Source organism: Plectropomus leopardus, chromosome 20, assembly GCF_008729295.1.
Source record: "Plectropomus leopardus isolate mb chromosome 20, YSFRI_Pleo_2.0, whole genome shotgun sequence".
NCBI classification, from domain to species: domain Eukaryota; kingdom Metazoa; phylum Chordata; class Actinopteri; order Perciformes; family Serranidae; genus Plectropomus; species Plectropomus leopardus.
In genome coordinates this window covers 1,356,999-1,371,190 of record NC_056482.1, presented here as the reverse complement: position 1 = coordinate 1,371,190, position 14,192 = coordinate 1,356,999, and the positions used below count along the sequence as shown (strand labels likewise).

Below are 14,192 nucleotides of genomic sequence, written 5' to 3'. Positions count from 1 at the left end.
GAGCTATTGTCTGACCATTGTGATCAACAACATAATGATTATAAATACAGTTTCTGAGCATTTTCCCCCTTTTTGATAATTTTCTGTTTCTCTCTCTCTCTCTCTCTCTCTCCTTTTTTAGACATTAATTTTCAGATTGTCTTCTCACCTTTTTCCCAATTTCTTGCAATTTGCTCATTTCCTTTACCCCATGTTTTTAATGAGAATTATACCTACTTGCTCAGTTTTAAATACTTGTGAGAGACAGCCCAAGAAAAACTGATGTCAACTGATGTCAGTCCAGGTTTCCAAGGGCTAAGAAGGCTTAAGAAACTGATTTTTTTCCTCACTTTATGGTTTCTCTTCATTATGAACATTGTTCCCTAAATGTCTTCATAGGAGCGTATGCCTTTGTGCTCATTATCAGATTTATAACGTCACCTCATCAGACAGTATTTGCTTTAATTTCAGCAAATTTGTAAGCAAAACTATAAAGAGGGGAAAAACGAGCAAGACATGAACGCCACATGAACCACTCAATGAAACGTATGACGTAAGACGTACGGCGCGGGTACGTCAGTGACGTGGTAAGCGCAGGGCGCCCTGCAGTTCCTGGCGGTGAGTTTAAAGAGTCTCGGTTGGAGGGATGCAGTGAAAACAGGCAGCTGCTTCATGTGAAATTTCCCACATATTACACATTTGGGTCTCAACTGGAGGACATGCAGAAACACAGGTACGGTTACGAATTTTTTTGAACTTCGTAAATGTCAAACATTAGCACGAAAGATACAGTTAGTTAACTTTCAACGTGCCATACATGTGAAATGAGCCAACACTATCGCTACCTGGTTAGCTGTTCCGACTGTGTTCAAATTTAAGAAATACCACTTATCTCTTACATCAAATTTGAAATTAATTTAAAGCCTGTAGTATTAGTCGTGTGTAAATGTGTTTGTGAACCGCCGTTCTTTGGGAGCTTTAGTGTAAAAGTGAAGCTAATAGCAGTCGATACCGCGCTTTCATAGCAGCAGGCCTGCGTTCAGACTCAGCGCTGTCTGTTATTTCCTGGTTTAATAAAGCGTAAACTAACTGCGGAATGTTAAAATAATAAGCCATTGTGGCCATGAACTCATATATTGCTTATTAAAGAAGCGACACGGTATTAGGGATTACTTTTGCAGTTAAAATTTGCGCGGTCTCGCCGCTGGCAGCAGCAGCAATATGGCGGGCAGAGAGAGGCTGTTTTCTGGAAGAAGCTAACTTTAGGTCGCGAGCGAAACTTTATCTGGGATGTAGCTGTAAATATACATACATAAAATATTGTGTTTAACCTCGCTAACATTTTGTATAAATGTGTGGTTTGTGTCTCCTTCTCTCCAGCATGCCACTGCAGGATCTGCCCTGCCTGGGTCTGCAGGGCTCCATGTTGTCTCAGTCTAAGAGGATGACCAAACGCAAGTCCAGAGGCTGTCTCAGTGAGGGTCTGGACACTGAGTGCACCCCGACAGAGCTCATCCACCAGTGGTCACCTCCACACAAGCACCAGCGGCTCAGCAGCAAGGGCAAAGAGAACGACAGCAATCAGTTTGTCCTGGCCCGGAGATCTAGGAAGAGAAAAGAGCCCATGTCATGTATGAAACTTCTCTCTGACCACCATCAAGCAGCTCCACTTTTTTTGTTTGTAGCTTTGATAAACTTTGCCCTTTTAACTTTTCCGTCTCTCAGCAGGCCTTTCATGGGACCACCTACCCGACGAACTGCTTCTCAGGATCTTCTCCTATATCCCTCTGCAGGATCTCCTCAGGATGTCTGTGGTCTGCAAGCGCTGGCATCGCTTAGCGTGAGTTTAATCACCACTGATATTCAGGGGAGGACACAGGAGTTATATGTACTTTCTTTCCAGCTTTGCCTTAATGAATCTCCTTCCAAAACCTGTTCCACTTTCACCATGTCGTTTTCATTCTTGAGGCTGTTGCAGTCCCCCAAATTATTGACAAATACAGACGTTAAACCCTTGATATTGTCATTTATTTATTCTTTTCTTATAGTTGGTTATTTAGGGAACGCGGTCACTCATTGGTAATGGGAGGTGAAAAAGAGAAAAAAAAAAGCAGCCCCGATTCTCATATTTTCATATCTTTAGTAGGGTGACCAAGCGTCCTGTCTAGGGACAGTTTTTGTTGGCCTGTCCCTGGAAATGTCCCCAAATTTGACCACCCAGTTGCCAAACTTTACATTAACTGTTAGTCACACAATTGACAATTTTCGAATGCTCTTACTTTAAAAAAAGAAAGTTCTTTTATTTTACTTTTAAAAGCTCCTCTCAGATCCTCCAGCAGGCTGTTCCAGCATTTTGGAGTGTAATGTCTAAAAACATAATCACCAAATGTTTTAGTTCTACTCTGGAACAGCTAAAAAAAGACAAGTCAGAGGATCTTAGGAGCCTTCCTGGTTCATAGACCAAAAGCATCTCTCCGATGCAGTCTGGTGCAAGGCCATGCGGTGCCTTATAAACTTAATAAAAGACTTTAAAAATCAATAAGAAGACTAACAGCAAGTCAGTGTCAAGTTTTTAAAGCAGGCGTAATGAGTGCTCTCCTTCTGATTTTACAAATAGCGATGAATAGTTGCATTCAAGATAATTTAAGTCAACTGAACTCAGACTGTCACAAAGTAGCTTCTAGAAGTCAAAAAATATTTCCACAGCTCAAACTCTGACTGTATATTTTCCTGATGGTAGTGAGCACCACATATTTAACAGTGTAAAAGGAGGTTTAGTCTGTGCAGGTTATTACTGCAGACAGTCTTATATGTGTGTGTGTGTGTGTGTGTGTGTGTGTGTGTGTGTGTGTGTGTGTGTGTGTGTGTGTGTGTGTCTCTCTCAGGTTTGATGAGTCTCTGTGGCACAGTGTGGATCTGGAGGGGTTGACCCACATGGGTCCAGCTCTGCAGCAGGTGTTGAAGTTGGGAGTCCGTATGCTGCGCTGCCCTCGCTCCTTCGTGGAAGAGCCTCACTTCACAGGCACAGAGTGAGTCCGGCTACTAACACCGGCCGTATAGCACGGCCTGATGTATCTCCTTCCTCTGTGCAGTGGAGCTCAATTGTTGTTGTAAAAACCCTTCAGTGAGTCACACTGTTGCACTGAGTGACGTGTCCATTCATTATCATAAACATGTATGTACTTTATTTGGACTTAGTCCCACATACACAGTCCTGCTGCCACAATCGCCCACTAGAGCGCCAAATGTGGATTAATCCGCCACCGAAATAGTCCCGAGCAAATGCCCTATTTCCTCCTGTTGGAGTAACATTTGTTAAAAACTACAGTGCCCAGCTGTTACACAAAAGTGAAACATTTGTAAAATGAAACTACATATTTGTTTTTTAAGATTTACATTTTCAGTATGAATCAGTGGGCGTGGAGCTGAGAGGTACAGACAGGGCAGAAGAGTCATATAGAGACCAACACGTTGTTGGTTTTGAACTTTTCATTAGATTTGTTGTCTGTAAGAAAAAAGATGCCACCAACCTTAGCCTTTTTAATAAGTGTTTGCCAAATTAGTGTAATGTGATGACTGAGGCATGTTTAAATGCATGTATGAACACCACGTACCGACTCAATACATCGTTCATGTTTTCTGATGCTGTTGAGTTTGTTTCCATAAGTGCTCGAACATCATTTATGTTCAGTTTTGACCCCCAAAGGCTCTTTGCTTTTGTAATTTATCTTCCTAGATGTATATAAACTGGGTTTTTTTAAATTATCTTTTATTTTTTACATGATTGAATGATTTCACATTTCAATGTGAGCTAATTAAAGCTGCAGTTACATGTGCTGCTTTCTGTTTTTCTGAATGAAACATTTCAAAGCAAAAGGGGATATAATTGATCTACAGTGATTCTTAAAAAAAACACACAAAAATGAACATTGCAGAACTTGATGGAATTGTCGTTTTTTCTCTCTTCTGTGGTTCAGGCCTCTGCAGATAACTATGATGGATCTGTCCAGTTCCATCATCCCCACCTCAGCTCTGGAGAGCATCATCAGTCGCTGCAGGCTGCTGGAGTATCTGAGTCTGGAGGGTCTGCAGCTCTCAGACGCCGTCATCAGGTGAGTCTTCGAGTCGGCTCCACTGCCACCGCTAAGAGGGGCAAAAGATGTTGCTGCCTCCTCCCGCGAGACTGGGGGAGGAGGCAGGCTAATTTCTACAATTGCTCTTGCAAAAAGCTGTTAACCCTTTGAAACCTAAGCAAATTTGGCTTTATTTATTTCAAAAACATGGACCAAAAAGGCAACGAGCAACTTAAATAAACAAATTGTTAAAGTTACAAGAAAATTAGCAGACTTTATTTTTTTAAAGGGAATTTATCTAACCTAATTTTTGGATACACAATTATAATCACTATCATTAGTTCTTAAAAGGTTAAGATGCATTTAAAGGACCAAAAAAACTGATGTCGACTCAGGTTTCACAGGGTTAATTCTATCTTGTACTCTGTTTATCAGGTGTAGAAAAAAGGAAATAAAAAATCAGATAATTATTGAGGTTTTGGCTTTTTTCCTGTTATAGGATGTGTGCGTGTGATCTTCTCTGATGCAGTCGGATTTCTGATTTAAATGTTTTGTCCCGTCTCTCGCTCAGCTCTCTGTCCCAGAATCCAAACCTGCTGCAGCTCAACCTGAGCAGCTGCTCGGGCTTCTCTGCTCCCGCTCTGGCTGACATGCTCAAATCCTGCACCAGGTCAGCTACGAAAATTTCACACCAAACTCCCATCCTTTCAACAAACAGATGTTTTTTTTATGTTTTTTTTGTATCTCTGCGATTCACTAACTCTCTCTCTCTCTCTCTCTCTCTCTCTCTCTCTCCCTCTCCCTCTCTCTGTGTGTGTGTGTGTGTTTTCTGTGCAGAATAGAGCAGCTGAACATATCATGGTGTGACTTCAACAATGATCACGTTCAGAGTGTTGTTAATAACGTGAGCTCCAGAGTTACTCACATCAACCTCAGTGGATACAGAGAGAACCTCATGCTAGACGGTAAGTGAGGGACGACGGTGCCATGTTAGTTTTTTTTTTTTTCAGTTTTTCATTGTGGCGTTGGCTTCGACAGGAGCATTGATACAAATTAGAGCCACTCTCATGTTCATCCTTTTCTCTTTTAGAATGTGTATCTAAAGCCTCCTGCACACTGTGAGATTTTTGCAGTCTTCTAAGTTTAGTGCAGCTACACTCTGTGACATGGATCTTAATAAACTTGGGTACGACATCAAGTTTGATGTATGCAGACTGAACAGTGACGTCACTTACTGAATCACAGGCTACAACGTACGTCCACTGACGTCGATACACAACAAAATGTCGTTGGCATGTGTCATCAATGTACGCCGCTGTAGTGTTGAGAGGAACAATGTAACACATGAATGGAGCCCTCACTGTTGTGGCATTTATGTGTTAAAGTCAGAAGAGGAGAATGCAGATGTGGCTGGAAAAAAAGAGGCAAACTGGGGGTGACAATTTTGCAACAAGAGCTTGAAGTATTTCTGAGCATCTACTGGCATTAAGCAGAGTGGCACTATTGTGCATCATTTCATGCTGCATTTCTATTGGTTAGTCAGTAGATGTTGTAACAGCAGTCACAGTGAGATTGTCATCCCAAATTTCTGACAGTCAGAATTTTATCCCAGGCTGTCTTTGATCGCACAACTTGAACTTCTCACTGTGACAAAGGGCCACAGTTTTAGAGCCACAACCAAAGATATCACCACATTTCTGTCACGATGGTCATCTTTCAAATGAGACAGCCCAAAATCACACAGTGTATACTGCGCTTAAAGCATCCTTAACTTTGAACTTCACACCGTGTTGCTTCCTGTCTACTTTCTATTTATGCTTCAACACTTAAAATGAGGGACACAATCTAGTGCACGCAGTCTGTACACTATTCGAGCTGTAAGTGTACCTCTGTGCCACCAAAGCATCGTCTTCATGTTTATCGAGCAGGCTAGTTGCACTATTTTCAGCGCACGTCTAACCTCATGAGTTACTGCAGAAATCCGTACTTGCACACAGCACATTAATGACAAAGTGAGGGCCAACAGGACCACAGAATCCAGTGCTGACGAAACTGCAGACGGGGCTCTGAAGAGGCAGGATTTTGAGTTTGGCGAGGTACACATGATAAAGTCATGGCAGATATATTATTGGCCAATAAACAAAAAATGATGATCATAGGTCGTGTTGGCTCACGATGTTCTACAGCGGCATACCTGTTTAATAACCAGTCCAGCTCTACAAGACAGTGCTGTGGTAGTGATGGATGTGGCCATGAGGGGGCACTACAGTACAAAAGATTCTTCATATGCAAGGTGCCAAAACCAGACCTGCCGTTGTTGGATTCTGTTCTCTTGCTCTCCCGCTGCCAAAATATTAGTTTTTGATCCTTTTGCAGACTTTGTGATGCAGTGTAAACTTGTAGTTTCACCATGCTGCAGACAGACAGATGTGAGATGACCGTGTCGTGCGTCTCTTTACAGATGTGAAGGTGCTGGTGACAAGATGCCCCCATATTCAAACTCTAGATCTAAGGTAAGATTTTATTCCTCATGCACATGGAATGTTTTGTATGGTGTGAAATTATGTAGGAACGATCATATTTCATGTATTACAGTAACAAATAAGCTCACTCTTAAGGTCCGAGTGGGAATAAAGATATGGATTTAAAAAAAAAAAAAAAAAAAAAAAAAAAAAGATTAGGTGGGTTAGTATTTGGGGATAGCCGGGAAGTTAATATTTTCCCACAGGCAAAGAACGGCCCCCACAGCTTGTTCCAAAAGCTTCCAGATCTGCTACGAGGCAAAGACAGCCGAGGGATGCCTGACGACTCTGACAAAGTACTGAAAATCAGTCCAGTAGTTACGCAGCCATGTACACGACCAAAACACTCGCACATGCAGTGCAGGTGTTTCAATATTTTCCACAAGCAGGTTCAGTATTTTCATAAAGTTTGAAAAGCTAAACTTTGGTCCAACGAGTGCGATCAAATACTTTGCATTGAGTTGATTGTCGCCGGGCGCAGACAGATGACGTATGATACGTTCAAGAATACTCCCCCAAAGAATTGTCCTCCATCCTGGATCTATATATTTTTGCCATAATCTGGGTGTTGGCATTGTATTCCATGTACATTGTTTTATGTGAGCTTATTTGACAAGTTCTAGCATTAGTCTTTACATATTTTTTTTATGTTTTATTTCAAGTCCATTCCAGTCAATCTTTACCTAAAACCAAGATGGCGGTCAATGCTCAAACGAAATTCTCTCAGCAAATTTCTGAAAGATTGCATGTGTTTTCTCATCAGCGTTGTTTAACTAGCAGCAGTCAGTTGTTTAAAGGCTCTGCACCAAACTGCAGACAAAGGCTTCACACATACCTCCAAATAACGCTGCTCTGTGTCTGCTCGAGGTGTAAAAAGCTGCTGTTTGTTAACAAGCTGCTTCCTCTGCTGCAGTGACAGCACTCTGCTGATGGCCGACAGCTTCCCCGTCCTCAGACAGCTGGAGGGTCTGGTCCATCTGTCCCTGAGTCGCTGCTATCACATCCACCTCGCTGCTCTCACGTGAGTTCCCCTGCTGCCCTCCCTGCCTCTGTTTCCTTTAACTTTCAAAGTCTGCAGGGTTCAGACGGCCATGAAAAACGTGGAAAAGTCATAGAACGTGTAAATTGTTATTTCCAGGCCTGGAGGGGTTCTGGAAAACTAAATATACCCTGGAAGTTTTGGAAAAGTCATGGAATTTAGTTTGTCTCTTTATCATAACACACAGTGTGATGATGTGTTCACGGACTGTCAGAAATTTACAAAAGTCAGACCATAATTTCCCATTTTTTTACAGTTTGATAAATGTTATCATTTATGGTCATTTTCTTAAAAAAACCTGTGCAGGTGTGGAAGGTTTTTTATTCAAAAATCACCCAAATAAATTTGTGTGTGTATATATATTCTTTATTTGCACCATTATCTAATCCTGTTCTGATTTAATTATTTTTCAGTGTAATATTTTTTTAAAAAATTAATAGTAATGAAAAAGAACCTATAAGGAGTATTGGTGGTGGTCTTTAAAATTTGCCTCAGAGTCATGGAAATGTTTTGGTGAAAATGTGTATGAACCTGCGGTCATATTTGCAGGGACTTGGGGCAGACGTTCCCCATGCTGAGCGTGCTTGACGTGTTCGGCATCGTAAACGGCAGCCACCTGTCCTCCCTGAAGAAGGAGATGCCTCGCATCAGCATCAACTGCATGCCCTTCTCCAGCATCGCCCGGCCCACGCCCGACAGCCGGCCCGTCAGCTGCCTCATGTGGAACAGGAAGTGTGGGCTGAGGGTGAGACTGTAAGCGCCGCAGCTCCGTGGTGTTTTTGGTTCATCGGTGTTGTGAGGTGTTTGGTCCTGCAGTATTCATACACACACATACAGTACAGGGAGCCTGTTGTGTGGTGATGCAGCCATCTTTCAGTGTTTGTTGCTGCTGCTGATGTTTTTAGTGTTTGCTGGCATAAAGGGTACTAAAGGTCAAAGGTCAAATACTGGACCGTGATGAAGTACTGAGTGCAAGCTTGTAGAAAAGTGTAATACTTTATTTAGGGAAGTCAGATTTGGGTGTTGAATCCAGTTCTTGTCGGAATGTGTTAAAACAAGCTGAATGAATTTTTGAATCTGTTTGAGGTTCTAATAATGTGTTAATTTAAAATATTTTGTAAGGGAAACGTGGTTTTAAAGACTCGAATGAAATGTTTGAAGACGTCTGTAAGTATTTTTGATATTTTGGATCGTTGATTCTACAGACATCTCAATATACTGATGTCAGAAATGTTTTGTTCTCAGCTGTAATAATGAGAGGACGATGGTTTTAATGAGAGAATAAGTTTTAATGTGAAATGATGTACCTGGATCTTGAATCTCCAAACAGTTGATGATCCTGTTGAGCAGTAGGTGTGTATGTTTGTGTGCAAGCGTCCACTGTGTGCTACTGTAACAACTGGACAGCCGTGAGCTCATTATGACGTGTGTCAGTGTGGACAGCTGTACGTCCAGTGATCTGTAATCACCATTTCATTAAAATGTCACATAGACTGAACTTTTAATTCACCTTGCAACACGAGTTTTAACTTGTGAAATGTTTTATTTTCCCCTCCGAGTCTTAACAAGTAAACCACTGAACACACAAACTGTTCCGTGTCGCAGCCTGTTATTAATAAAGTTCAAGTTAATTTGTGACCCTGGATGTAAGAGTTTTATCAAAAATCTCACATCTGTTGTACATCATCATTTATTTATATATATATTTATATATATATAAATGAGATTTTTCTTTGAAAAAATCTCATGATTTTTCTTTAAAAAAACATGTAAAGAAGGCAATGAACAGAAGAGTTGACCCCCAAAAATTTACAAGATATTAGTAACATATACAAAATAACCTAAAATTATTAAAAATGAATAAGTAAAACAACAAGGAAATAGTGCTTAAAATATTATAATTTGGTAACATCATTTTAAATATGTAATTATGATAATTATACATAATTTTTGCTAGAAATTTTCCTCTAGCTCTTTAAAAAGAATTTCCTAAATGAAATTTTTTTGCAATATGAGGGACATTTTTCATCACCTTTTTCCTCCATGTTCTTTAGAGAAATTCACCAATTTGCTCAGAGTTCAAAGGTTTAAATACTTGTGACAGGTGAAAACAGCACAAGGAAAGTGCTGTTGCTCCAGTTGTCAAAGGGTTAAAACTGATGTGTTTTTAGATTAACCTTTTAAAGCCTGAGCAAATTGGTTTAATTTATTTTAAAAAGAAAACGTAAGGAAAAGGCAACGAGAAACTTAATTGGACATGACAATTTGTAAAAAAAAAAAAAAAAAAAAAAAGTAAAAAAATTACAAGAATGCCACCTGAAAATAGGCACAAAAAAGAAAAAAAGAAAGTAAATGACTTGAAAACATTGCTAAAATAATAATAAGAGATAATAATAAGATATTTTTACTAAAACCTAATGTTATATAATTATAAACATATAAATGCAGTTTTCTTGATATTTTCATTTGGTTATTTTCTACTGATTTTGTTCAAGTTCTTTTTTGTTGTTCAAGCCTGACCCCTAAAGAAGCAGGAATATATATATATATATATATGTGTGTGTATATATGTGTATATATATATATATATTTATCTCTAACATCATAATTTTAAATACATGATTATAACAATTCTAAGTACCATTTTCAGTATTTCTTTTTTTTTCTTTTTTTTGGTAATTTGCCCTCTCTCTTACTTCTTTTTCAGGTCATTTTTCTTGTCACCTCTTACTAATTTCTTGCAATTTGCTGATTGCATTTTTATCCATGTTTTCAAAAATAAATCAAAGCAATCTTCTTGGGTTTCCGAGGTTTCAGTTGTGCTTGTGAAAGATGTCAGAGTGCAGTGCAAGAAAAGTGATGATGGTCCAGGTTCCAAAGGGTCAGATTCCTGTGATTATGCACATGTTGCACACATAGTACAGAAAGTACTCAGAGCCCTCAAAGTACCAGCTCATCAATGTAAAAAAAAAAACCTGATTATTACAAGTCAATGCTCTGGTTAATAAAAATGTTCCACAAGTTCAGTCAAAAATATACACTGTCAGCAGTAACATGTCCCCTGTAGCTGGTTATTATAATGATTATCATTATTATTGTTGTTGGTGGTGGTGTTTTTGTTGTTAACACTGCATTAGTATTATCACAATAATTAACCTTTGAGAGGATATTTAACATTATCATTGAACAGATTTATATTCAAAGCATCCTGCATTAAAGTGACTAAATTAACTTTTTAATGGGTTTCTACAATGGAAACTAAAGGGTGTGTTCACTCAAACAAAAATAAAAAATGCTTAAACACTATAACTGGGCCTTTTATCAAAAAATCCCAAACACTGTCTCCCAAAAGAGAATATTTGCACCGTTACAGAGTTTGTAGCCGTGACAGGTTTTTAGGAGTATTTGGAATGTGTGGCGGTTATGTTGTCGTATCATGTCACATGGTTTTTAAGTAGAGAGTTTGCTTTTGAAATTGTGAAAATGAGTGTGCAGATTTGCATTTGTGTTAAGAATTTTGAGAAATGGACCATAATTTCAAGAAATCTCTCAGCAATTGAGAAACTGTAAAATATCTGTTAGAGATTTCTGTCTCCACAACCATTCAACGGAGGTGAAAGGAATTTCACTGAAAAAAATCAATAGTAACATCTGTTAACACGATCAATATGTCCATTGGAACTGAATGATTAACAAATCTCAACACTGGAACTACCTCCTCTGAAGAAATAAATGGCCGTCCACACCACGAAATTTAACTGAATCTCTGGCTCTAGACAGCTTTACAAAGTTGCTCCAACACAAGTGGATTGCTGAGTCTGTGTTACAACTATATCGACAATGACAGTGGCAAACGACATTGTTTGAAACGCTTATTTAGACGTCACATCCATCATAGATCCTTACACTGTGCTTTTATGTTGAGAAACATCTATTTTGCTGTTTGGTTTTCTTTTTGCTTTCAGTCCTGTAAATTTAGTCATCAACAGTTGATTTGTCTCCCTGACTGTAGCAGATTCTGGCCAGTAGATGGAGCTGTTGAACGCTGTCAGGAGAGGATGTTGAAAGAAATTAGCTCCCAGTGTTGGTTAAAAAACATCGCTTTAATATGATGATGTATGAGCTGCATAACGACTTTTGAATTTGGATCCAAATCCTCTAAATTTAAAATGTTCAGGTTGGGTGTCATCAGAACATTTCAGGAACATTTTATTTTACAAAATCAAGTTTTAGGAGTGGTTACAATATCGCTTCTTCATTGCAGCAGATCTCTTTCAGTTGGGATTTAGGAACAACCTTTAACATGCCAGAATCACTTTATCACCAAATAAACTGGGTCCTTCAAAATAAAAGCACAATGGGTTCTGCTTTATTTCATTATAACAGTACTTTATTTAAATTTATACTTCACTTTAACATTATAACAGTATTTTATTAAACTTTATTATAACAGTAGATTATGTAACTTTATTTTATGGAAGTAGCTGCTTTATTTGTAATGGTAGTTTATTTAATAATTTTGCATTTAAGTATTTTACAGTAATTTAGAGGCGATTTTAAAATAACGGGATAAGCAGTATATTGTGTATCGCGACACAGCCTGAAAATATTGCAATGTTATTTTAAAGCCATATAATGGTTATAGTTAAAGTGCGTAGACGGCCTTCAAGCCCAACAAAAACTGTCTTAAGAGGCAGATATCTCAAACTACAGCTCTCTGCATGACCAGATACCACCAGAGCCACACCAACACTTTTTTGGGGGGGGTGAACTAACCCTTTTAGTCTACTCATTGCACACAAGTAGAAGTGCATTATAATAAGCACACACAAGCATTTCCTTTTCATACCATTTTATCAGATTCAGAAACAAAACACATACTGACACATTAAATTCATGAGGACCCCTGCCTTTGGCACGCTGCAGATTACAATCTCCTGTTGGTTTATTTATTTATGTTTTACAAACAAGTCCTCAAAATGAGCACTTTCTGGTTCAGATTACGAGCAGGGAAGTGTTACAAGGTGCACCAACAAGGTTTTACTCATCAAGTGGAATTACAGGAGACCTGCTAGATTTGTGTTGAATATCTAAAATCTTTAAGACTACTCCACTGTGTTGGTCAAACTGTGTCCTTTTTATATTTTCAGCATCACCATACAGCATTTTCAAGCATTTAATCAGGCAGCTTTCTGGATAAAAATATTTGTTTTGGATCACTTAGCATCCAATGGGGTTTAAACTCTGGATTTTTATACAGCCTGTCTGCTTCAGGCCCATGCTGCTGTTTCAGTAGCACTTCCAAAGCAAAACAATCTGGTCTTGTGAGAGATTACAAGACATACTTTTGACCTAAAACATAGAGCAAAACACCCCTCTAAGCATGGAGTTCTGTTTTTAGTGCACTTAATTCTTTCCTCTCCTGACATAATTCTTAGCTCCAAACAGCTAGAAAAAAAATAGATGCTATGTTCCAAAAATATCTTTAGTCAACAAACCAGCCGTAACAAACAGCCACTGTGCTTTCATTTAACCATATAGATAAACCTTTATACAAGCCAGACTGCACTTTAATGTTTGGTAATATTCTATATTTTTCTTTTTGTCAACAAATCCCATTTGCAAAGTAACACTCAAGGTATCTACTAACAAATTTAGTGTGTGTATCAAAGCCTAATATATCTTCTTCCTCAGCCACAGAGCTCAGTTGGTGTCAAAAAATGATTAAAAACACATTAGTGAGTCAAACTGTTGCACTTGATGACTGATCACTGAAAAATATCAGTGAACGACTGTTCTGGGAAAATGCTGAATCGTTTTTAAAACTGAATTAAATATTTGTCAGCTGTGTTCTAGGACTGCCCCCTATTTTGCAAAAATATTTTAATCATCAGACTGAGTTTTGTTTAGGGAGTGTGTAGTGTACTAGCTGCAGAATCAATGCTCCTCGCTTTAAAGCTGCTCTGAGCTCACTGAAGATGTCAGTGAGGGGTGCAGGCAGCTGCAGACCCAGAGCTAGGTTGAGTCTAAGTGAGACTGAGGAAGCTTCTTTGAGTAAGAGAGGTTTTGCAAAGTTGGGCTCCAAAAAAACATGATTTTCTGTCCTCTGCTAAGAAGTGATGCATTTACAGCTCACAGCCTGCATGTGTATATATTATGGGCGTAACCACTGTGATGTCACCCATTGGTTTGTGGACTGCTGTTTTGAAGCCCAAAAACCAATGGCATTTCTGCCATCGCCATCTGAATTTTTGGAGCCAGACCATATTTGGGGGAAAGGCTGGAGCTTTGGAGGAGCAAGGGGTTGATCTGACTGAGAAGCCGAGGACAGTTAAAATACCATGCCCTAAATTATGCGTGACTTTAAGCCTTAACAAAATGTAAAAGGTTGGGTGATTTAAAAAAAATTCAACCCTGTAATGTTGTCATGAATGGAAAAATTAGCTACTTACACCAAAAACATTTCTTGTATGAGGCTGTGAACACATTTATATCTGCTTTAAAGTTGGACATTTTAACCTATGGGGATTGACTCCCTTTTTCAGTCAGCCTCAACCGGCCATTAGAGGAACTACAGGT

At 39.0% G+C, this 14,192-nt stretch overlaps 1 protein-coding gene across 2 annotated transcripts; it reads left to right on the top strand.

Annotated features, from left to right (window-relative positions):
- Window positions 1-588: 588 nt before the first annotated feature.
- Window positions 589-9,216, top strand: skp2 (S-phase kinase-associated protein 2, E3 ubiquitin protein ligase). Of its 2 annotated transcripts, none has more exons than XM_042509240.1 (10): window positions 589-712; window positions 1,360-1,610; window positions 1,708-1,819; window positions 2,865-3,008; window positions 3,957-4,091; window positions 4,624-4,722; window positions 4,890-5,017; window positions 6,514-6,565; window positions 7,488-7,595; window positions 8,163-9,216. In XM_042509240.1, the coding sequence occupies exons 1-10, from the start codon at window positions 699-701 to the stop codon at window positions 8,368-8,370; spliced, it is 1,251 nt and encodes a 416-aa protein (XP_042365174.1). In that variant the 5' UTR covers window positions 589-698; the 3' UTR covers window positions 8,371-9,216. The 2 variants fall into 2 exon arrangements, with proteins under 2 accessions (XP_042365174.1, XP_042365173.1); XM_042509239.1 differs by having other exon boundaries at window positions 1,705-1,819.
- Window positions 9,217-14,192: the final 4,976 nt, after the last annotated feature.